We start from the raw sequence: 22,525 nt of genomic DNA, 5'->3' as shown, positions 1-22,525 counted from the left end.
AAACAAGCTAAAAGCTTGTTTGGTAGGTGCCAGCGTTGCTTTAGAAAGGTAAGAGTGATGCTGTAAGTCCATAACTGTTATGTGGTTTCAGTTTTCTAAAAACACACAAAAGTTTACAAAAAGTGTATATGAAAATGTAAATTAAAAAAAAATGTACAGAAAAAAATTTAAAAAAATGAGCAGAAAATACTGTATTTTTTTACATTGTATGTAACTTTTTGTAGGTCTGTGGCATGTAGATAGTTATTTATTGTGTACTCTGTATGATACAAATACTGTACCTCTGAAGACTTCTTGCTGCAAGTCTCTGCTCACTTCAGGAGTGCTTGGGTAAGGAACCTACTGAGTCTTGTTTCAATTGAGAACAAAAATAAACCAAGTGCTGTATTTGTTACCTGCTGTGAGTGGCAGTCGGTTCCTTGAAGCTTTTGGCTTCCTTTTTTCTTTTGTGCTGTGCAAGGTGTGTGATCCCACAGCTGGGTTCCAGCTTTCCCAGGAGTTGTGGCAAGAAAAAGGGGAGACTGCACAGTACTGGATGGGAATTTCACCTCAGCTTTGCTCCTGCTAGTGTGAGAAGCTGGGGTGGGGTATCCTGTGCTCGTTGTGAGCAATGTGCTTGGCATGTTTGCACATCCAGAGCTCCTGCTAGGGGTTAAGGGTCGTTCCAGCTGGATTCCTCTGAGTTCTGCAGGAATTATCCTTGCTGCTGTTGTTGGTGGTGAAACCTGGCCTCAGGACATGCCTGCGTCTTGTCAGTCCGGAACACCTGAGGGAACTCATCAAAGGCACACTGGAGCTGTGTCCTGCAGGCAGATCCCTTCTGGCTGGTAACTCCCACAGACCTCTGAGAGCCCACAAGGGGCTGGGGCTGCTCCTGCCAGGGCCTGGCTCGGAGCTGGCAGAGCAGAGGCTGCTGCTGTGTGCTGCCAGTGCTCAGAACACACCAACCACCTTCAGCTGCCCCTTCCGAGGTGCCCGCGTGCACTGCCCCAGCTCGGCACCCTCCTGGCTCGGGAGTCGCTGCGTGGGTGAGCCTGGGGCAGGGTGGAAAGCCATGGGCTGTGTCCTTGGCTTGCACAGCTTGAGAGGTTTAATGAAGCTCGAGGTGTGCCATCCAGCCCCTTTCAAGTCTGTTCCACAGAGAGAAATGGGCTTGGGAGAACGTTGTAGGGCTCACTACTGTGGTTGGAATGATGCAGGCTCAGCTTTGATTCTGCCAGGCTAGGTGGCTGTGGATCCCCCCGAGGAGGTTTGCCTGGCTTCCCCCAAAGAACAACGGGGATTTTGGTGGTTGGCTTGTTTGTAGTAGCAGAGGTGTGCCTGGCTTTTAAATGCTGTTTGGGGCTTGCCTGTACCACGTGGTGGAACGTGGAAGGCTTGTGGTCTGCAGGGGTTTAGATGCGTGCTCATTTTCGTAACTGCTCTGTCAGTCAGACTGGTTTGGGTGGGGGCTGAAAGGCAGTGGTTTTGTGGGGAAGCCATCCCCTGAAACAACTCCTAGCTGTGTCCAGTTTCTGGAATGTTACTTCCTGTGCTGCTGAACCTATTGTAAGCATAATGCTGAAAGTTGACATCTTGAAATGTCATCCTACTGCTCTCCTCTGGCTGGACTGGGCCTCAAGGGATCTGTAGTGGAAGCACTTCAGTTCCTGGTGACTTGTCATTCCATAATTAAATAATTATAATGATGGCCTTTTAAACAGGAAACTTGACTTCCCCACCACTTGATGACATATGACAAGTGACATGCAGCAATAAAGTGTTCAGAATAAATCAGTGTGTTCAGACCCTGGTCTTGAGCAGCTCCCCCTTTTTTTCCTGATGGAATAAGAAGGATATTCCTGTCAGAGCTTAGAGCACTCTGTGAATTTAGAGCAGCATACACTAAAGGAGAATGGAACTGAATGGTCTCAGGTCATCTCTTTGCTTGGCCTAGCAGGTGACTGAGTTATTCTTGTGATCCCACTTGGCTGTCAGGGCTTGGAAGCTTAGCAGGATGGAAATCAGTAAATGCTTGGCACATATATAGTATTATTTATCTTAAAATACATGTTGCAGCTGTGGGGTGTCACATGGCTATGCATTGTGGTGTAAGCCTGTGGCTGGTGTTGTACATCTCTTAAAAGCAGAAAGTTGCCATAACAACTGAATGAAATCAATTAGAGTAATAAGCAATTAAAATCTCATCCTTAGTGTTGCATAAACATAGCATTTCACTCATGAATTAGTAGCGATCTTGCCTCTAGACCTGTATGTTCTGGTTCTGATTTACAATCTCGACCATTTTTGAATTAATGAAGCATTTAATTTCTCCTTCAAAGAGCGCTGGTGGGTTTTTTTTTGGCCATGGCAAGTAGGTTCTTCATCAGAGACGTGAACACGGTTCAACACCTCAATGGAGGAAACATTTGTGATGGGATTTCTGGAGCGCTCAGCATTGGCTTTGTTTCCACCCACTGAAGTCAAGAAGAAGAGTAGCCTGTGGTCTAGGGGAATTTTGTCCTGGGCCTAGGAAGGCAAAGGCAGATCCTTTCTCTGTTCCACACTTCCTCTTTGACCTTCTGTGTGTTCTGAACCTCTCGCTTCCTTTGTTTCCCTTGTAGAACAAAGCCAGGAATAGCTCCTTGCTGTAGTGCTCAGTTGTCAAGGATAAATCAGCTCAAACCAGGGAATGGCACAGCTCCTGTGGAAAGGTGGGATGTGTGAGGGCCCGTGGGGAAGCAGGGTTTGCAGACTGTTGGCTTTGCAAGGGCCTGTAGGCTTGTTCTGCAAGGATTTTGTGTGGCTGGAGGTCAAACGTCTCAAAGGTCAGAGTGCAGTTTATAATCCAGAGTCTCCAAGGAGCTTTGGAAAACGTGTGTGGTCTAAATAGTGGTCCTGCCATGTGCAGTGGCTGAGTCAGGGATTTAGGAAGCCTTTGGCATCCAGAGCTCAATTATTAACTCTGGTAGGGAGCAAAAGCACTGGAGGTGATCCCTGGCTTTCTCTTGGCAGGATGACAGAAGCCAAGGCCAGTGGCCTGAGGATGTGTGCCACAGATGATCTGAAGCTGGGTGTGGTGTCTGTGCCAGCTCTTTGCCCAAGATACTGGTGCATCCACCAATATCTGCTGTATATCCAAGATATACAGTGCATCCACAGGTTATCTGTGTGGTGCCTTGTGCTTTCCTCAGCTTTTGTTATTCCATTAAATGTAATCCTGCCTGGGCAATCAGGAAAAGGCCCACACTCAGTGCTGCAAATGCAGCATGAGCTGTGTGGATCAGCTCAGAAATAAAACAGCACTCCCTTGAAGGAATTTGGGTTTATTCTGTCTTAGAATGTGCACTTGGATTGGTAACCTCCACACCCTCCAACTGCCACTGGAATTCCAAGCCCAGGCTGGGATTCTTGCACTGTCTGATTCCCTGTTAGTTTTCAGTGTGTTTTCTTTAACCCCAAGCAGGTTAACAAAATAATATGTGTTCTCCTCTGATCCATATGCAGCACAGTGTGTGGCTCCTAGTGCCTGTGAAAACACAGATTTCTGCTCCAGTGGGAAAAACCTGTCCACTTTATTGTGCCAGGCAGTGAAGAAGGCACAGGCATACAACGTGTCCAGTGCTTTTTCTGTAGTTAGCTGAGTGCTGGACAGCTGTTGCAGCTGTAACTCATGTGTAATTCTCAATATAAAAGATTGGGATGCTTTGGATTTCTGTGGGAAGCAGCTGAAATTTTGCTTGACTATTAAATAAAGTCCTGTTTAGGCTGTCTTGATGTACATTTTAATGGTGTTCGTCTGGAAACCTGCAGTCCTGCCACACTTGTTGGGGAGAGACTTTGTGCAGTGGAAAATTCACTGACTGTCCTACTCTATTTAAGGGACTTTGCCTGCAGTTGCCATGGAAGCCTTTCCTTCTACGTGCCCTTGGGATTCATCCCTGAACAAAAGGTCCACATGGAGTCACAGGGCTACACTCTTCCTATAAAGCCTTGCATCCTCAGAGGGTGGAAACACTGCTGGCTCTGGTCATAAATCATTTTCTGCTTCGCTGGGGTCAAAGCTTTCATGTTACTCTCCCTTCAGCTCCTTCCAGGCTCATCTTTCAGATGCTGCCGTGTGTGGGGCATTTCAGTCTGCACTGGCCATGACTTGCTACTGCTACTCTGGGATCAGTTTATATCTTTTGGCAGCATTCCTTGAGCTGGCAGCAGGGAATAACTTCGTCTAATAAGCAATAGTAGGTGACAGTGCTCTGTCACCCCCTCAGCTGCTGCCCTGTGTGCCTTGTTACATAAAAGGCAGATAAAATGCTTTGTGAAATGTCCTGCTCCTCAGAGGGGTTGGTTCCTCAGCCCTGGAGATCAAAGTCCTTTTTCAAGTGGCTGACATCAGCACACACTTTTGTGTCCTTCCTCTTGTCCCTGCCTCAAGCCCAGCCTCAAGAGGCTATGTTTGGAGAAGTGTGTCTGTGTCATGGAAATGCACTCAGCTCAGTAAAGCTGCTTTCCCACCAGCTTGGAAAACCCCTCACACCTGCATGCCAAGTTGGGCCTGGTCGTTTGCCAGGCTCACTCTTGTGCTGTCACCTTGGCTACAGAGCAGGGAAAGGGCTGGATTAGTCCTTTTGTTGTTGTGTCACTCAGGGATACCAGGATTCACTTTTTCTGGAAAAGCTGAGGTAGGGAGCTACACAGGCAGGCTTTTGCTACAGATCTTTCAACACATTCACAATAGATCTTTAGTCTGGACCACATCCATTCTGTGCTCCAGCTGCCAGTCCACCTCATGGGATCCTGGAAGCTCCTCCTCCAGGCTGGCAGGTCACCTGTCACCTCCACCAGAAACCCAAATTGGGGTCCAATTGTACAGTTTGCTGTTGGAGCAGGGATTGCTCCTTCAACAAGATGCATGCAGCTATGGAATTCCTTGAAAAGTACTGCTCAGGTAGGACTGATGAAGTTCCCAGCAGAGGGGACTTAGGGAGGCTATTTGGATTGCCAGACAGGAGCAGCATTTTCCTCCTGTGTGCGTAGAGGGTGATGTTTCCAGTCCAGGGTGATATTTCCAGATGCACACCTCCATCTAGCTCTACTTTCTGAAGAGATACATGAGCTTCAGAATTCATGTCTTGTACATCTTAGGGTTATCCCAAAGGGAAGACTTTGGATATAAAATACCTAAGCAACACCTGGGTTTTGCAAATGTTAGCTTGAGAAAGCTCCCTTTAGTAAGAGGTTTTTGGAAACAAGCAAGCAAAGATGTCCTGCCTTCCTGTGGGCTGAATCAAAACAAAGTCAGAATGCTCCTGAACTTCAGGAAGTCTGAAATTCAAATCTCCACTTGGAGCCTGGGCCTGTGTCTTGATTTCCATTTCAGAAGTGGAAATGCCTGCTGTCGATTGGGCCAGACTTTGTGTCTTAAGAGAAAGTTTTGAGCAGACAGATAGAAGGAAAGATCACAAAGTATGAGATGGAGGATCTCTATTTGAACATTTTATCTCTAGTCACAGATACTTTTAGAGCTGACTGGCAGTGCTGGTTGTACATGCAGAGAGAAGGAGCTAGGCTGGAGCGTGATTTCCAGGGGATGGGGGTTTAGGATAAACCATTTTCTATGTCTTACCAAAGCCAGAGAAAGATAGATTCTCTGGGTATATGATTTTGTCATTAAAGGCTTGAAAATAAACTCTTCCAAACACAGTTGGAAAGGTACCTGAGTGTGATAGCTTATTTGAACTTCATGAGAGCATTTCCTTGCCCTCCTGGGGAAAAGGAACCTCCCTGACAGATAAATCATCTGGGACAGAGGTTTTCAAGTGCAGCCTGCAGGGCACTGGAAGCTTGACAAGCCTCTACGTGCAGCCTGTCAGGGGCTTTCTTTTAAACCAAGGCTCTATCTGTGTTTATCTGGAGTATTTATGGCACTGTGGGTGAAGGAGACATGGCCCAGGCCTGGCAGCCCCCTGATGGAGAGGGGGACTCTGAATGGGGCTAATCCTGTGGGAGGGCTTTTCCTAGCAAGAACGTGCTTCAACTTTCTTCAGGTGTGAATAAGGGCAGTTGAGTATTTCTCAGTGCCTACTGAGGGTTGTAATGACTTTTCTGAACTTTGTTTCTGGCTGCATGTCCCAGGTAACCTGCCCCAAAGTGGCTGGAATAGTGAGGAACCACCTCTTTTGCAGTGTGCATCCTCTTTGTCATGGTTAGAGAAAAACAAGCTGTGTGGAAATAAGAACAACTCAGGAAAGTCTGGCTGCAGAGCCCCTTCAGCCCTCAGGGCTGTGTAAAATGGGTCAGTGGAAGTGTGGAAGCAGACTGAAAGGAAAGCCTTGTTAATCCTGGGGTTTTTGGCTCCTTGGGCACAAATTTAATGTTAAACTACTTTCTGACTTCAGGGATTGGCACGTGCTGAAAAGCTTTGCTACAAAGAGGGGAGACAGCAGCAAGGCAAAAATGAAAGGGTACTCCTGTGCCTCTGAAAGCAGCAGTGATTTAGTGACTTTACTAAAACATTTGAGAAGGCATGGCAGAAGCCTTTAGGAAAGGACTCTGAGGGTAAAATGTCAGTAACTCGTCTTCTTCTCATTAGCCCAAATCATTTCCACCTGCCTTCTATCACCAGGTAGATGAGGAGGCAGGGAAAGGAGATTGCCCTCAGGTGGGAATGCTTTGTAAGGAACTGGGCAGAATGGCCGATCCTGGCTGAGCCTAGGTGCAGAGACTGCCCTTGGAAGGAGATTCCTGCTGCTTGTGGGAGCCCTGAAGAGCACAACCACCTTTGTCAGTAGAGAGGCCTGGGAAGCACAGTGTGGCTCCAGAGGTGACAGGGCTCCTGCTACACTGCTCCTCTCCCAACTACTTCCCTCTGTAAGTACATCCAGTTGTTCTAATTATTTTGCTGTGGTTGTCTGGTGGCTCCTATCAAATTGCAGCAGGAACTTGTTTATTCATAGAGATATGTGCCTTGGCCTCACCTTGTTTCAGGGGCAAGGAGAGCTTTGCCTGCAAGGAAACTCTGTCTGCACAGTGTTTCTCATGACCAGGCAGTACTTTGAAGAACACAGGCTGGATGGTGTCAGTGCAGCTTGTCGTGGAAGCAGTTGAGTTGAAATTCACTCTTTGTTAGAGTTCTGTGCCAGGCAATTTTAAAAATGGTTGAAAAGGGGGTATTAAAGGAAGGGTTTGTTTTCTCTAATGAAGTTGGAATGTGGAGAGCAATTGTTAGCCTGTTGTGAACTTGCAGCAACAGCCTTTTGGGTTTCTTGTGTCTTGTTTCTTCTGGTTTGTTCTTTCTGGGGAGAGGTGTAAGATTTTGTGTGCCTGACCAGTCTTGTCATGCTGGAAGTAGAAGGATAATGAGAGAATGAGAGGAGGAAGGAGCAGAGCCAGGATTCTGCTTTTTCCATGCAAACTTTTCCTTTGTGTTTTTGAACCAGCCTGCCTTTTTCAGTGAGTGTCTACAGAACAGAGGTTTAGGGTTAGGACAGCATTTTTACTTCCATTTTAAATGCTTGTAAGTTGCTGTGGCTGCCTCATCCCTGGAGGTGTACAAAGCCAGGCTGGATGGGGCCTGGAGCAACATGGGATAGTGGAAGGTGTCCCTGCTCATGGCAGGAAGGTGAAACTGGGTGATATTTAAGTCCCTTCCACCACAAACCAGTCTGTGATTCTATGTTCAAGTGGCTGGAGTGGGCCTCTGTTGGGACCCTGAAATGCAAGAATTTACTCTGGTTACGTGTGCCTCAAAATAATGTTTTTTTCTGTAGGTGTGGCAGAAACGTGGGCTTGAGGTTGGGCAGGAGGGTGACTAACCTTAGGAGAGGCCGAGGAGGGAAGGTGTGAGTGTGCTGCTATTTATGCAAACACCCTGATAGCTCGAGCACTTGAGAAAAGAGTGCAGAAACTGAGGAAAGAGCGCCAGGGAATATCAGCCAGGCAGGGCAAATAGCTGTGGCGTTACCAGCGAGGAGGCGGGACTGATGGCTGACACAGAGGTGCCACCTTCACCTGGATTGCCCCGGTCCGGAGGGGAGGTGGGCAGGGCTGAGAAAACGTGTCAGGAGGAGCCTGGCACGGAAGTGGTGCGGGGCCAGTGATGGGCAGGTGATTTGCTGTCACCTTGGAGCTGCGTGACAGCTGGGACGGGGACTGTGACCTCCTGCATGTCATCACATGTCTGCGGGCATCAAGGCAGGATGCAGCAGCCTTCCTCTCCCTGCCTGGAACAGTGCAGGCACAGTCCTGGGGCTGATACAGCTGGAGTAGCAAAAAATATCTCGATGGCATTTAGCACCGTGACCTTTGAACACTTCCACAGGCTGATCCAAGAGCAGAGACAACACTTTGGGTGAGGCAGGGCTCGATGGAAATGTGCTGTGAATCACTCTCTTGTGTTGCTGTTGGTCTCTCACTGCCAGGCATGTGAATTTGGGACAGATAAACATAATTTCCTTTAGCATGACGAATTCAGCTGGGGAGGGCCCATTGCAGTTGCCTCCAAAGGCTGGATGAGCGTTGAGACAGTAGAATAGACTTAAAACATTGGTTTGCTTTGGCTGTAATTTCCCAAATACTAAAATTCCTAGCAAAATTGAAGATGTTTGGCTTGGAAATGCATTTTATCCACACTCCCTGCAAAGCTCTGTGCTCTCTGAAGCAGCTGAATGCCCTCCAGTGCCATGGGGGTGGCTTTCCCAGTATCACTCCCCTCCAGCTGGAATGATAACCAGCCATACCAGACGGGAAAAACCAGGCTCAGGGTGGCTGGGACATAACTGTCAGACAGGCTGGTTATATCTGCCACTCTCCAGGGCTGCGTGCTTCCTGGGAGGCAGCTTGCATGAACCCTGGGGAAAACTCTGCCCCTTGGCACAGGCTCTCCATTCTTCATCTTTCCTCTCTGGAGCTCTGACACTGCAGCCTGGCACCCGTGTTACCTCTTAGTGTGAATAAAAAACTCCAGGAGAAGTCAGCAAAGGTGTTTGCCCTAAACTTGGATCCCACTGTTGCTCCTCTTTGGGATTCAGTGGAGACATCCCTGTGTGCTCTGCCAGGATTTAACCACGAGCAGGGTGGGATCACACCCTCAAGAGACAGAAGCAGGCAGCCTGTGCTCTGCTTGTCCAGCTGCTCCCAGTGGGAATCCCCAGCCGTTGTGTGTCTGGGCTTGGGTGGCACTTAACAGCTTCCAGCTGTTCCCAGATGTGCAGTTGAACAGTCTCAAGCTCCTGTCTCAGTTTAGCATTGCTTAACCTCCAGATTCCAGCTGGGAATAGGGCCAGGGCACATATGCTGGAAAGGCAGGGCACATCAGCCTGCATCCTCATGCCTCTGGCAAAACTCGAGGTATGCTAACAACTTGTCTCTGGCGTTGGGAAAGCGGGAGTGATGTGGATTTCATCCAGTCCCCCGGGCACTCAGGAGGAAGCAGGCAGCTCTCTGTGCTCCTCAGCTTTGAGGGTGATCCATGCAGCAATCTTCCTCAAGGTCCCTTTACATTGCTGCAGGGTCTGACCTGCATTTCTGGATTTCCAGGATGCCTCCATGCCTCTCCCCACCCATAAACCTCCCCTAAACTCTGCTTTGCAGCAGAACATCAAGACAAGCCAGTTCTTCTACTGCTCTTGCCTGGGAATTGAGCAAAGAGCACCAACCTATGTGTTTTGGGAGAGGAGGAAGCCCTTCTTTGATTTCAGCTCTTGCTGAAATCTGTCTGTCCTTCCCCCGGTCTGAGTTCTGGTGGTTCAGAAATGCTTCTGAAAACTGCCTTTAAGGGAAAAAAAGAAAAAAAAAAAAAGCCCACAGTGATGAGAGCAGGCACGTGTAGCACCTACAAAGATGTCCGTTCCTTTTTTTCTGTCCAGCTTGGATTGTGATCCTCTGCCTGGGATCCGGGTGCTTGGGCAGATGGTTTTTCCTTGCCCGTCTGCTCTCCGTGGCAGTGGTGTCTGCTGCTCTCTAGTGGTCCCAGCTGTGAGCCTGCATGCGCTGCAGAACGAGAACCTAGGTGGTGTTTTTATCTATATATTTATGTATGTTTTAAATTTATTTTTACACAGCATCCTCCTGCCACGGCAAGTCTAAACCTTGTACCTCCACAATGCCAGCATTTAAAGTGCCCACGTTCCCCCAGCCCTAACCTGCAGGCAAGAGGAAAGTCCCTCATTTTGTTGTGCTTGGGTTGTGTTGGGGGAACATCTTTCCAAGTGCCTTCCTTGTACTCCACATGGCCAGAACTGGCGGGTGAAATGCTCCCTCCTGGCTGCCCCAAACATCACGGAAATGTGGGGTATGGAAGGGAGGGGAGATACAGAACATTCCTGAAGCTGTTCGAGTATCTAACCCAAGGCTGTGCCCTGTGACAGATTTGAGTCTTTAGGCCTTACTGGTTTTCAGGGTGTGTGTGGTGAGTGGGTGAGTGACAGGCGAGATAAAAGCTGAGCAAAGATCAAAGCGGGTTTCATGGTTTTTATGGCTTTGTGCTTCTTGGTTTCACTTTCATGTGTCTCCCGGAGCTTTTCTTCTCTCCCTGGGCGCTGCCCTTTCATCTCCCTCCTCCTTTCCACCTGGCAGGGCGGGGCTTGGTGACCTCCCAGCCTGGGGCACGACTTGTGTGCTCGAGCAGCCTTTCTTTCAGCCCCCAAAAAATCTGGGCAATGTCAGGTTAAAATCAGGTCCTTTTAGCCCAAGACAACTCCTTTCAGTATCAATTCTTGCAGCTGCCGAGATTTACGTCCTTTGCAGAAGTTGGGCTGGAGTTTCTCTGTCTCTTCTGGCAGCATCTCCGGGTGTGAGTGCTGATTCAGGGATGCTGGTTCCAGGAGAAAAGTTGACAAGGGGCTTTCCAAAAGGAGGGGTGCTCATTTCATTGGTATTGCAGCTTCCTTCTCATTGAAGAACTGGATTTCCCCTCCTTGCTACGTGCACTTCTACTTGCTGCTGGACAACAGTTGCTCTTGGCTTGGTTGGTTTTTTTCCTAATATAAAAAAATCTCTACTGCTATGGTGGCTTGTGGGTGAAATGTGGGGGAAGCATCTTCCCCAGGGGAAACATGTGGGGAGGCACTTGGCAAGAAGAGGAGGGGTCTCAAAACATTAAATGGACATTAATAAAAATAGCAGCCCTGGGTGTAAGCCCAGGATGCATGGTTGAGTTTGGGTCCATTCCTGGTGTGTTTTTACCCTTGTGTGTGGTTGAGGAGAAACACCGTTTTCCATGGATGGCCTGCTGTCTTCTGACTTAACCAGTAGAAAATGGGCCAAGGCCATATTAAGCTCTAGGAGAAATAATAGTTATGGGTTATTCTGCAAGTAATGTGGAGACAACTAAATTATGTGCTCAACTGAAATGGAAACCACGGATAATTGGAAAAATATAAAATGCTTAACTAAACTCTAACCAAACTTGTTAGCTGCATTTATCAAGATGTCAAACTTCAAGGGGAAGGGGAGGAGACTTTGCCATAACACTCCTGGAAAGCCAGGGCTCTTGCCAAGTGTTTGCCTGACTGTGCTGCCCAAATAGGAATAACTCAGCTTCAGCAATGGCAGCCTTGGAGCTCAGCAGAAACTTCCCAGCTCGTGAAGCTGGAACGTAGCCGGAGGAGTTTCCAGAGCGTGTTTTGGTTGTGTGAATAGACCTGAAGTGCTTCTTCACTAGCCCCAGAAGGAAGTGCCTTCCTCCAGCTGCTGGGGATGTGCAGAATGCCAGGCTGACACGAGGGCAGCAGGGCCGAGTCGCCAGACACAGCTCACTTAGAACACCCCCAGCTGCTGTCCCTTGGCTCCCTCCTGGCACAGGATGAAGGTTTCCCTCCTCATCCCTTTTGCTCCATGGCCAGGGTTGAGCCCTCGCTGTCCCACGGTGCCCCGATGCAAATGGCCAACGGCGCCCGCGGGCTCGGTGGCACCTGCGGCGTCTAGACCGGTTCCTGTGCCCACATGCAAATGTGTGGGGAGGGTGCCGGGCCACACGGTCCCAGTGACACTTTCTGGGAAAGTCCTCGCCTCCCATTCCTGCCTCACGTCCTCCGTGCCAGGCAGAAGGGCTGCTGAGGAATAATGGCGCTGCTCTGTTCGGCGTTGGGTTCGTTTTGGAGTGACTCAGGCTGGAAATGAGTGGAGAGCTCTGGAGCAGCGCGGGGGTGCCGGGGTGCTCCCCACGGTGCTTTTCTAACAGCAGGGACAAGCTGGCACAGAAGTCTGGGGGTTTTCTCCTGCGCTTGCTTGGAGCCATTTGCATCTCTGGGGTGGCCGGGACTTCCCAGAAACTGTCCCTGCTGTGGGGCTGCTATTTTTGTATGGCTGTCCCTTCAGCAGAATGCTGCTCCCCAGAGGTCCCCAAGATGGGCTGGGGAGGCAGGAATGTTGGATTTAGGTTTCTTAAAAGTCGCCTTTAATTTCTCTTGTTCTTGCTCCCAGCCTTTCTCCATCTTCCTTATCCAATCCCTTTCAAAGCTCCCTCTTACCATATTCCCTTCTTTAGCCCTTAGCTCACCAAATACTTCTAAAGATGCCAGAGCAGGTTTCTCACCTGCTTGCAGAGGAGTCGTGACACCACTCTGCTGTCTCTAAAAATGGACCAAACCCACAATTTTGTCCCTTTGCATCAGCAGCAAGTCGTGCATCTTCACTTGAAGACGAAAAGTAAGAGTGAGCTCGATGTGTTGTTCACCCAACCTAATTTTGGACTGATTTCGTTAGGTTTTGTCTAATTCTGGTGCTCTCACATTGACACTGAAGTATGTGTGGGTTTCAGGTTTCTCGGGTTTCGGCAGGAAGCATCTTTATCTTTGAGGCAGGTGATGGACCACAAGCCACAGTGGTGAAGATTCACTGCAGTTGGGGTTTTTGGGGGATAAAAACAAACACAGTTTTGTTTTTTTTCTCTCCTGCAAGTGAGTTGTGGGCAAAGGAGAGGTAAGCTGAAAAATCACTTTCTCTCAAGTGATTCTCTTTGAGATGTTTGTTTGCTGCAGATGTTTGTGATGCAGCCTCTCGTGAATCTTCCCTGAAGGGCTGGAGAGCCACATCTCCTTGGCACTGATGTCAGGGCTGGGTTTTTGCCCATCCTGGTAAACATGGGAAAGGTTTTCCATGTTGCCTTTAGGTGCTGCTTGCACCACTGTTTTTTGGAGTTCTCTGATTTAGGTACCACAGGAAGGATTAAAAAGTATTACAGGTGTAAAATACATTACAAAAATCCAATAAGAATTAGATAAAATATTACTAAAATCAAAGTCTTGCCTGCACAGGGGCAGAAACAGAGAAGCTGTGAGGGTGTTTTGGATGTGTTTCAGTTGAGGCTGGCCTGGATGACACCACACATCCCTACTTGTGGGCCACTCTTCCAAATTCCTGGCATCCAGGAAGCAGTCAGCTTAACTGCAGTCAGGGCTCACATCCTCACCCTACTTCTCCCTTTGCAAAATTACCACTCATGGTGCAGAAATATCAGCCACGACTGCGGCTTTTCCTTCTGAGAAACCAGCCCAGTTCATCAGTACACCTTTCTCATCCATCACAGCACCGTGGCTGCTGCCCAGCCCACTCAGAGACCTCAAAATCCATCCAGCTGATGCTTCTGTAGCTCTTGCTTCTTTCCAGGGCAGGCAGGAGGTGGATACCTGCCCACAAATCAAGGGTGTGGTCTGGCTCATCTTGGTCTATCCATTGCATGTGTCCAGGGATAATAATTTTCTTTTCTTGTACCAATTTCATTAAGCACTGCCAGGAATGTTGTTGGATTCCTCCAGTCCTGGAAGAGCAGCAGCTGAACGCTGCAGCTCCATCTTTTCTGGGGAAAGTTGTTTTCACTTGTTTTTTCCCAGCTCTAAAAAGCAGGATAGTTTTGTAGTCAGGAACTTTAGAAAGATTTTCAGATGTCTTTTATGCCTCCACAGCATTTTGCATAGATGAGCAGTCACCTCCCTGATAAATTGCTACCTTTCCCATCATTTTTTTCCAAGAGATTCCTGCCCAAGAGACAACCCAGCAAAACTAGTCCTTGGTTGTGTTCCTTCTAATAATTCTCTGTAAGGAAGTTGAAAACTCTGAAAGGGTTAAACAAAACCCAGTTTTAAGGCCATCTGCTCTTCCATTGCTGTGACAGCAAGGCACCCATTCTTTCCCATTTCTTTTTAGGACTTTGGGAATAGCTTATGAAAGTTATCCCAGGCTTCTCTGTGACCCTGCTGTACAGGGAGTTAAACTCCCCAATCATCTTTGGACAAGCACTTCACAAGACTTTTGGACCTATCTCAGAGGAAAAAAACAAGGTTTTCAAAGCGAGATGCGTAGCTTGAGTTTGAGTGGAAGACTTTTTTTTTATATTTACTATTTTGGTAATAACTATATAAAATGCTGATGTGATTTGAAAGCTCCAAATTACAACATTATCACACAACCACATCTCTTTTCTTCTGCCCTCTTCCTTCCTCCTTGCCTCACCACATATCCCCTTCCCCTTTTGCTTCCCGACTGGTGAGTTTGCCGAATTTATTTAAGGCAAAGCCCCCATCCCACCAACACCCAAGGGCACAGGGTGCTCCTGTGGCCATCCTGGGTGAGTTACTCACCCAGCCAAGTGTGAAATTGGAAATATTTGAGTGCAAGCATGAAACAGGGAGATCATGGTTGTTTTTCCGTGGCACGGCGTGAGGCGTTTTTGCTGATGAGAGGGCAGTAAAAATAGCGTGGGGAAAAGATAGCCCCAAGAAAGAAATATGTAAATGTCCGAGTATGCTAAAAACCCCCCTGCTTAGTCAGGGGCTTGCACTCTGCTTTCATTCTGGGCTTTTTTTTGTGGCTCAGGGGTAAATGCTCAAGGGAATGAAGGGTGATGTGGGTGACAGGGCATGGGGGAGATGTGTGGGGAATCCAAACATCGCACTGTGTCTCAGTGGCTGGTTTTAGTTAAAAATATTGACCACTGAGCTTCTGAGCCGGCTGAGGGGGAGCATCTGAGAAATGACATCACCTCTGTCTGTGCTCTGCTGGCCGGGTGTGACTGCTGAGGTGTGAATTCTGTGCCTTGGGAGCAGTGACCCTCCCTGATAAATAGGGCTGTTGGTGTGCCTGGTCTTGCAGAGCATCAGCGGGGCTGAGCCTTCCCTGAGGATGGGAGCCCCCCTGCTCCCCTGGCTGCTGCTGCTGCTGGTGATGTCCCACTCTGCCCATGCAGGTGAGCTTCAGGTGCCTTTGCGGGCATGATCCTGTGCCTGGAGCGACTGGGGAGCTTGGGATCCTGCTGCCTGCTTAGCTGAGGGCTTGCCTTGTTGTTGGCCAGGGAAAAAGCACAGCCATCCTTTGCAGGGCTCTGGTTCAGTTTTTGGGAGCTGTGTGGGAGCAGGGAACCGAAGTAGAGGCACAGGTGGAAGCCTCTCACCGTGGTCCCTGCTGTGCTGTCAGTGAAAACACGGGAAGGGGAACTCCCTTTGGCTCCTGGAGATGCTGCATCCCTGTCAGCACAGCTTGTGAGCTGCCACCTTCTCTCTCTCTCAGCCATCCTGGAGGTGAACGGGAACCTGAGCTGTAGGTGTGCCAAGACAACCTCGGAATACATCAGTCCTAAGAAATACGAGAGCATTGAGATAAGGCCCGTGGGCAGCAGCTGCAGGCGCATGGAGATCATGTAAGTGCCGTGGGCTCTGCTGCTGCCACCATCCCGCTTCTCTGCCGCCTTGCTGGAAACGAAACCTTTCCAAAAATGCCGCCTGCTTACTTGCTGAAAAACATCAGGTGCAGAAATGCAGGTCCCCAGGGCCTAAAGGAATCTCTCCAGCAGGGGAAAGCCTGGTTTCCTCGAGCTGGAGCAGGGGTGTTTGCAGCCTGGAGGAAGCACTTCAGAAACTGAGGCAGCATGAACCATAACAAATTTTCCTAGATTTTTCTAGCTGTTCAGTGTTGATACATTTACAAATCTCCAGAAAAACTTGTCTTTGAGCACTGTTCTGGGCTTCAAGTCTCCTGCTCCACCTAGGAATGTTGTTGAGTCTTGCTTGTTTCCCAGCCATGCTGTGGCTTTCTCTCTCTGCAGCTTTCTACAATCATTGGTTCTATGAGCAAAAGCTGAGTCTTCCCCATCAGCTCTGACTGCTTGAGTCCCTGCCTTTGGAAGGGACAGGAATGCTCAGGAACTCTCCTTGCGTTTCAGAATTAAATTAAGAACCTCAGGGAAGGTGTGTGTGAATCCCGAAGCCCCCTGGGTGAAGAAGCTGCTGAAGCGCATTGCCAGCACGTAAGTTGTTGGATGGAAACTCATTTGGCTCAAGAGTCCCTGGACAGCATCCCAGCACATCCATGGTTCTGAGAAGCTCTCATGGGCCCAGGAGAGCTGCTGCTGTCCAAAGGACCCACTTTCAAAGCAATGAGGGGCAACACTTTGCTGTGCAAAGCAGTGTTCAGCCCCCAACGTGACCCATCTGTGGGTCGTGCTAGCCCTGGCTTGCACACTGTAAGTGCTGCACTTAGAGTCTGGGGAAAAACATGAGGGGAGAGGTGGCAGGAGCAGGGTTTGCTCGTGGCAGGTGCAGTAGGGTGTTGATGCTGGGAAAGCTGCCCTTCTTGGCCGTGCCTGTGCTGGGTTTGTGGCCATCCTGGAGACTGATGCCCGCCCTGGGGAAACAGCAGTGACTTCCCTCGGCTAGGGCAGGAGCTTCCTCTCCTGGAGCCACTTTTCTCTGTGTTCACACGTTTCTCCTCCTTCTGCTTTTCACAGGAAGAAAAAATAGGTTTCCTGCTAAGGAAGTTGGTGCCCAGAGCCCTGGGGTGGCCTGGTGGATGATGCCCAGGTGTGCAGGCCTGGCTGCTCCTCATTTGATCCTCTCTTTCTCCCCTTCCTGAAAGTTCCACGTCTGCCTCTGGTGGCAGTGGCCGTGGGGAGGGTGGCTCGCTGCTGGCCTCAGCCCTATGGCAAGTTCATGGTGGGGGTTCTTCCCTGCTCTTAATCCCTGGATCAGCATGAATATGAATCCTTCATTTATTTAGTTGCCTGTGGACTGCAAAACTGTTCCTTCTCAGGGGCTGCTCCTGCTTCTTTAGGAATGACTTTGTGTCTTTTTCCATGTGAAGTGCTCAGCAACAGAGTGTGTGTCTGAGGGTTGTGTGGCATGTCCTGTTCCAGAAGCTCAAGTCCAATAAAATTCAGGATTTTTCTTTCTGTTGTATTTTCCGTGGATCTCCTAGCTTTGAAGCTATGTATGACATAGAATCATAGCTTGGATTAGAAGTGACCTCAAAGCCCATCCAGTCCCACCCCCTGCCATGAGCAGGGACATCTTCCACTATCACAGGTTGTTCCACGTCCTGTCCAGCCTGGCATTGGACACCTCCAGGGATACAGGGGCAGCCACAGCTTCTCTTTGCCAGGGCCTCGCACCCTCTCAGGGAAGTATTCCCCCCACTATCCTACCTAGCCTTTCCCTCTTGTTAGGAGTCCTTTCCATCATAACCTGTTATTTTCCCCTGGTGGTGATTTGAGGGCACGATATTGGTGGTAGGGAGATGGGACAATCCAGCCCAAGTGCCTCACATCCAAGTGATGGTGCTGGGATTTACAGGTGGTTGTAAGGCTTTACAAACCAGTCCAGGCTAGTAAGGAAATATGTCGGGAATGGGGCGTGAGGTCACTTGGCAGAGTTTTGGGGTAAAAGAAATCAAAAGCAAGTGTCACCAGGGCGCTGCTGGGCTGTGCCTTGCAGGGGGGCAAGGTGTTTGTAGGAGAAATGAGTAATTCCTGATGATGCAGGACAGAAAAGCACCCCAAAAAACCTCCGTGTTCGTGGGGCTGCGTGCACTAAGAACGAAGTTGGAGGAAACGACCGAGAAAGGAAGGGGAAAGCAGAGCCGGTTTCGGGAAGCCGGGCCCCCTGCCAAGCCCCAAGCCGAGTTTTATCGGCAGCGCTGCCAACTCAGCGACAGGGGTCGGGCAAAACCGCGACCCCGGGGCCTCCCGTGCCGCCTCACTTCTCCTATTTCCCGGCTCAAATAGAGGGATGCTGCGGCGCCCGGGGCTGGGGCCGGCATGGCTGTGCGGGCAGCCCTGCTGCTGGCGCTGCTGCTGCTGTCCCAGCGCCCTGGGGACGCAGGTGAGCCTCCCCTGCCCCCGCCGGTGGCCTTGGGGGTTGTGGGGGCTGTGAGGCTCTCCGGGTTTGGGCTGGGTGATCCTGGTGGGACGTGGCAGGAGATGCGTTGCCCGGGGGGGGTTTTGGGGTGATGCACGATATGAGCCATGGCCGTGCGCCCCTCCAGCAATCCTGGAAGCCAACGGCAACCTGAGCTGCCGCTGCCTCAAGAGCACCCGAGCCTTCATCCCGCCGGAGAGGTACAGCAGCATCGAGGTGTGGCCCGTGGGGAGCAGCTGCCGGCGCCCCGAGGTGGTGTAAGTGGCTCCCGGGGATGCGCGCCCTCTGCCCCGCCCGTCCTCCCTGACCTGCTTCGCTTTCGTGCTCATTCTCCTTGCGAGAAGGGTGGGAGGCTCTGCAGGAGTGTCTGCAGGAGGGGAAGTGACGTGTCTGAAATGCCGCGTGTTTCCTAGGATTAAGCTAAAGAGCCTGAAGAGGGTCTGCGTGGATCCTGACACCCCTTGGATGAAGAAACTCTTGCAGGACCTCCCTCACCTGTAAGCTCTTCTTTCCCCCTGAGCACCAGGGGCATCCCGTGGGAGCCTGTCTTCACACATTCCTCCCCCTTCTGCTTTTGGCAGGAGGAAGAAAAAGGCTCCCCGCTGAGGAAGCTGCCAGCCGAGGCACGGCCAGATGTGCTGGGCCCAAAACTGCCTCCCTTCCCCATCCTGCTGTTGCCTTAGCCCAGTCCAGAGGGGAGCATGCTGCTGCCTGAGCCCTTTTTAATGCCTTTAAACCCTTAAAAATGCCCATCCCTGCTTCCAGCCTCTCCCATCCCTTAGCCATGCGCTGGGTGTCCCTTTTGGGCATGGCTCAGCAGGCCCAATAAAGGTGGCAGCCCTCTCTCACTGTCCCTTGCCTCCCTTCATATGGCGTGCTTGGGTTGGGAGGCATGGGGGGCACCAGCCTTTGGCAGGTTTGAGGAGGTGGCCGCAGCATTTCCTGCTTTTTTTGGCTGGCCACGTGCAGCCGGGGGGGAAGCGAGGGCAGGGAAGTTGAGGCGTGGGGCTGCCCCTTTGTCCTGCCCCTCCGGCGCTTCCCAGCCCGGAGGGGTTGTGGAATCCCCCCTGGGCCAGGGGCTGGCTATAAAGCAGCCCTGGCCAGCTCGGGGCGGGCGGGGAGGATGCGGCTGCTGCCGGCCCTGGCGCTGGCCCTGCTGCTGCTCCTGAGCAGCTCGGTGCCGGCGGGCGGTGAGTCCCTTTGGGTGTCTGTCCATCCGTGGCCCCTCCTGACGCCTGGACAGGGGCATTGGGTGTCCCAGATGGGGCTGAGCGTGGGTTTTATCTACTCAGCTTTCAGTTTTGGTTCTTGCCTATCTCTGAGCTTGTCTTTTAAACCCTGTGGCTAAGCTGGAGGGGTGGATTTGCCTCGTGGGTTTCAGCCGCTTCCCTTTCAGACCCCCATAAAATTCGAGTGCTTGGTGGGTGGGCAATGGGTTTAGTTCATAAAATGTTGGTTAAGTTTTCCAACCCTGCAGCTAAACCCCTTCCATGTACAGGAAAAGAAGCTTTGAGGCTGTGCTGGGAGGGATGGACCCTGCTGCAAACCCCGTGAACAGCAGCCCGTGGGTGTCAGGGATGGGATGGGATAGTGGGGAGGGGGATAGCGTCCCCACGGGGGGCCGAGACCTGTTGTGGGCTGCCCTGGGGCACAGGTGTGTCGCTGGAGAGCCTGCTGACCAACATGAGGTGCAAGTGCATCAGATCCACCGCCCACGTCATCAACCTGGGGCTGATCCTCACCATCGACGTGACCCCGCCGGGCATTCACTGCAGGAGGAAGGAGGTCATGTAAGCACAAAGCCTGGAAACCAGTCCTTGCTAATTGCTTTTTTGAGTAGTGCTGCAAAAGTACACGGAGGGGGGAAGCCCACAAATATTGGGGTGAATCTTGCTTCCCAGTTTCAAGTGGGTTTCTCCCTGCATGGCTCAGGGTGCTAAGGTCAAGGCCCCAAACTTGCATGTCTGTGTTGCCCAGGGTTCGTATCCATGCTGAGGGAGCAGGGAGGTTTGGTTTTCTCTGTGGGTAAGAAAAGCTTCGGGGAAGGGACGTGCATGGGGCTGAGGGGCCTCATGGCCTTGCAGCCTCACCCTAAAGAAGAACAAGCGTGTGTGCGTGACCCCCGAGGCACCCTGGATCCAGCTGCTCATCCACAAGCTGATGCAGAGGTACATGATTCCCGGAGGCTGGAAAACACCTGGCATCCCTGACACCTTGGCAAGACCATCCCTTCTCCCTGACCCACCCGGTTTCCTTTCTTCCCTCCCACAAAATCTGCAGGGACGGCACCAAAAAAGCGTTGCCGCGACCACGGCGGGAAGCACCGTGCTGCTGGCCCCCTTGGAGACCCCCCACCCCATCCCTCCCACTGGCCAGATCCCAGGAATCCACCGTTCTGAATTCCTCGTGGGACAGCAGTGACACAACCCCCCTGCCCTGAGACACGCTGGGTTGAGTGACACAACGCTGGTGCTTTCTCTGCTCCCGGCGTTTTGGCAGGGGCAGGAGCCTTTCCCTGCTTTCCCCTCAGGCACCTGCTGCTTCCTTCCCTTTTGGGTGCCTGTGTTGTTCCTGCATGCAACCACAGCCCATCCTGGGTGCTGCCAATAAAAGGATGAATGTGCTCCCCCCTGGCCCCGGCTGTGGCAGCTCTTTCTGCCTAGATTTGTGTAAAAATTGGGATTTTTGGAGTGGGGACTTAGGCTGGACTGTGGCATGGGGTGCTCCAAGATTTGGTGCCTTTTCCTGGCGGCTCCTGGCAGGAGCAAGTAATTGCAGGAGTTGGATAGGGTTTGCTACTGCTCTGGGCTGTGGAAATACAGGAGTGGGCAATTTCCCAGTGTCTGGCTGAGGCTTTCTGTGGAGTCCCATTTCCCAGCCTGGCACAGCAATCCGTGTGCCATGGCCACGTGGACTGAGGTGACACAGGTGTGACTTGGGACCCCTTGAAGGATTATCCCTGTTTACAATCTGCCTTGGCCATTCTGGGAGGAGGTGTTTAAAGTCTGTAGGAATCAAATCCATTTGTGTTGCCCACCCACCCCCACTGGATGCCCTGGGCAGTGGCAAGTTGGGAAACACCCACCCAAGCTCTGTATCCCCCTCCTTCCTGCCCTGTGCCCCTCAGGAAGGGTAAGAATGGTTGCAAAAGGACTATTTGTTGACTCCAGAAGGATGTGGAAGTGCACGGTGGATATTTAGCCCTAGCCATTGTGAGTGAGCAATATCCCATCTCCACAGTGAGCAAGTTCTTTTAAAAAAAGGTAATTTTTAAAGGGAAGGGAGATGTAGTTCAGGGGTTTGATGACCTCCCTTTCCCCAGCTGCCCAAAGATCCAGGGCAAGCAGTTTCCTCTTGCCAGAGCCCCACACGCTCTCAAATGTGAAGCAAAGCTGCTATTCCCATGAAGCAGGGCGTAAATCCCCCTAAAACTGAAGTGTAAGCGTGCCCGGGAGTGACATTGCAGCTGCCCCTGCTCCACGTGCACTTCCATCTTTTCAGGGACAGGCCCTCCTGGCTGCAAAAGCAACACACAAGAAAGCTGACTTAAAACCCCCCTCAGCTCTCAAAGCAACCACTACAAGGTGGTGTGGGATCCTCCAAAGAGGATGGATGAACCCCAGCACTGGGATCACTCTCACCTTCACCATTCCCACAGGGAGGGGTTGTGCCATACCTGGATCTAGAGGTTTATCATCTCCATGTAAAATTATTTTCTAATTCAAGCGAGTTTTTGGCTGATGCTTGGCAGAGGGGATTTAAGATGTGAGTGGTTCCCACCAGGTTCTCTCGGGGCCTGTGTCACCGTGGAACACCAAAGGGTGAGGGGGAGGGAGTGTGCGTGACCAAACTTGTGTAAGGTTCAGTCTCCTTAAGAGTGAAAGAAGGAAGCAGAAATATTCAGCTACATTGTACAAAATTCTCTTTTATATATATATATGTATATATATATATATACACACACAAAACCCCATATTGGACAGATTCACCAGACTGAGTTCTTTAAAAAGTTGCTTGTAGAAGGGTGTTGGATTTTGCTTTCTCTGCTGGCTTTAGGCAGTGCTGTCGCTTGGGAGTGGACACCAGGCACCGTGTTTTGGGAAGCAAACAGAGGCAGTGAGGAACAGGGAAGGGCTTGGGGCCTTTTTTCCAGGTATTGCCTGCAACATGCTGGGAACCGAGGCTGGGAAAAAAAGCACCATCCCCTCTCTGCTCCTGCTGGGAAGGGAAAACCAGGAGGAAAACAGGAGGGAGCCGTACAGGAGAGGCAGGTAAACATGTGCATTGACTGAAACACGTACAAAACTGGGTTTTTTTGTGCAATGTCTGTTAAAAAAACATTTTTGTGTTAAAAACCACGCAGCGTGACGAGCTTTGGGAAGTGCAGCAGAGAAAATCCAGTGGAATACCTTCCTGCAACG

The 22,525-nt window shown here is 50.7% G+C and overlaps 3 protein-coding genes across 5 annotated transcripts; all 3 read left to right on the top strand.

Annotated features, from left to right (window-relative positions):
• The first annotated feature begins 532 nt into the window (after positions 1 to 532).
• On the top strand, positions 533 to 18,949 carry LOC110471205 (alveolar macrophage chemotactic factor-like). 2 transcript variants are annotated; one of them, XM_085579486.1, is made up of 4 exons: positions 533 to 4,927; positions 18,232 to 18,361; positions 18,518 to 18,601; positions 18,686 to 18,949. In XM_085579486.1, the coding sequence occupies exons 1-4, from the start codon at positions 4,888 to 4,890 to the stop codon at positions 18,708 to 18,710; spliced, it is 279 nt and encodes a 92-aa protein (XP_085435612.1). In that variant the 5' UTR covers positions 533 to 4,887; the 3' UTR covers positions 18,711 to 18,949. The 2 variants fall into 2 exon arrangements, with proteins under 2 accessions (XP_085435612.1, XP_031360522.1); XM_031504662.3 differs by lacking the exon at positions 533 to 4,927 and adding an exon at positions 17,944 to 18,068.
• LOC110471206 (interleukin-8-like) lies at positions 11,841 to 17,147 on the top strand. The gene is made up of 4 exons (XM_085579487.1): positions 11,841 to 15,163; positions 15,484 to 15,613; positions 16,136 to 16,219; positions 16,700 to 17,147. The coding sequence occupies exons 1-4, from the start codon at positions 15,100 to 15,102 to the stop codon at positions 16,710 to 16,712; spliced, it is 291 nt and encodes a 96-aa protein (XP_085435613.1). The 5' UTR covers positions 11,841 to 15,099; the 3' UTR covers positions 16,713 to 17,147.
• A 140-nt stretch (positions 18,950 to 19,089) lies between the features above and the next one.
• Positions 19,090 to 20,737, top strand: LOC116183590 (C-X-C motif chemokine 2-like). 2 transcript variants are annotated; one of them, XM_031504661.3, is made up of 4 exons: positions 19,090 to 19,294; positions 19,759 to 19,894; positions 20,189 to 20,272; positions 20,385 to 20,737. In XM_031504661.3, the coding sequence occupies exons 1-4, from the start codon at positions 19,228 to 19,230 to the stop codon at positions 20,542 to 20,544; spliced, it is 447 nt and encodes a 148-aa protein (XP_031360521.3). In that variant the 5' UTR covers positions 19,090 to 19,227; the 3' UTR covers positions 20,545 to 20,737. The 2 variants fall into 2 exon arrangements, with proteins under 2 accessions (XP_031360521.3, XP_085435610.1); XM_085579484.1 differs by having other exon boundaries at positions 20,189 to 20,737.
• Positions 20,738 to 22,525: the final 1,788 nt, after the last annotated feature.

The sequence above is a fragment of the Lonchura striata genome, chromosome 4 (assembly GCF_050655825.1).
Source record: "Lonchura striata isolate lonStrDom1 chromosome 4, ASM5065582v1, whole genome shotgun sequence".
NCBI classification, from domain to species: domain Eukaryota; kingdom Metazoa; phylum Chordata; class Aves; order Passeriformes; family Estrildidae; genus Lonchura; species Lonchura striata.
The sequence above is the reverse complement of the archived record's forward strand: the minus strand, read 5'-3'. Positions and strand labels throughout refer to the sequence as shown.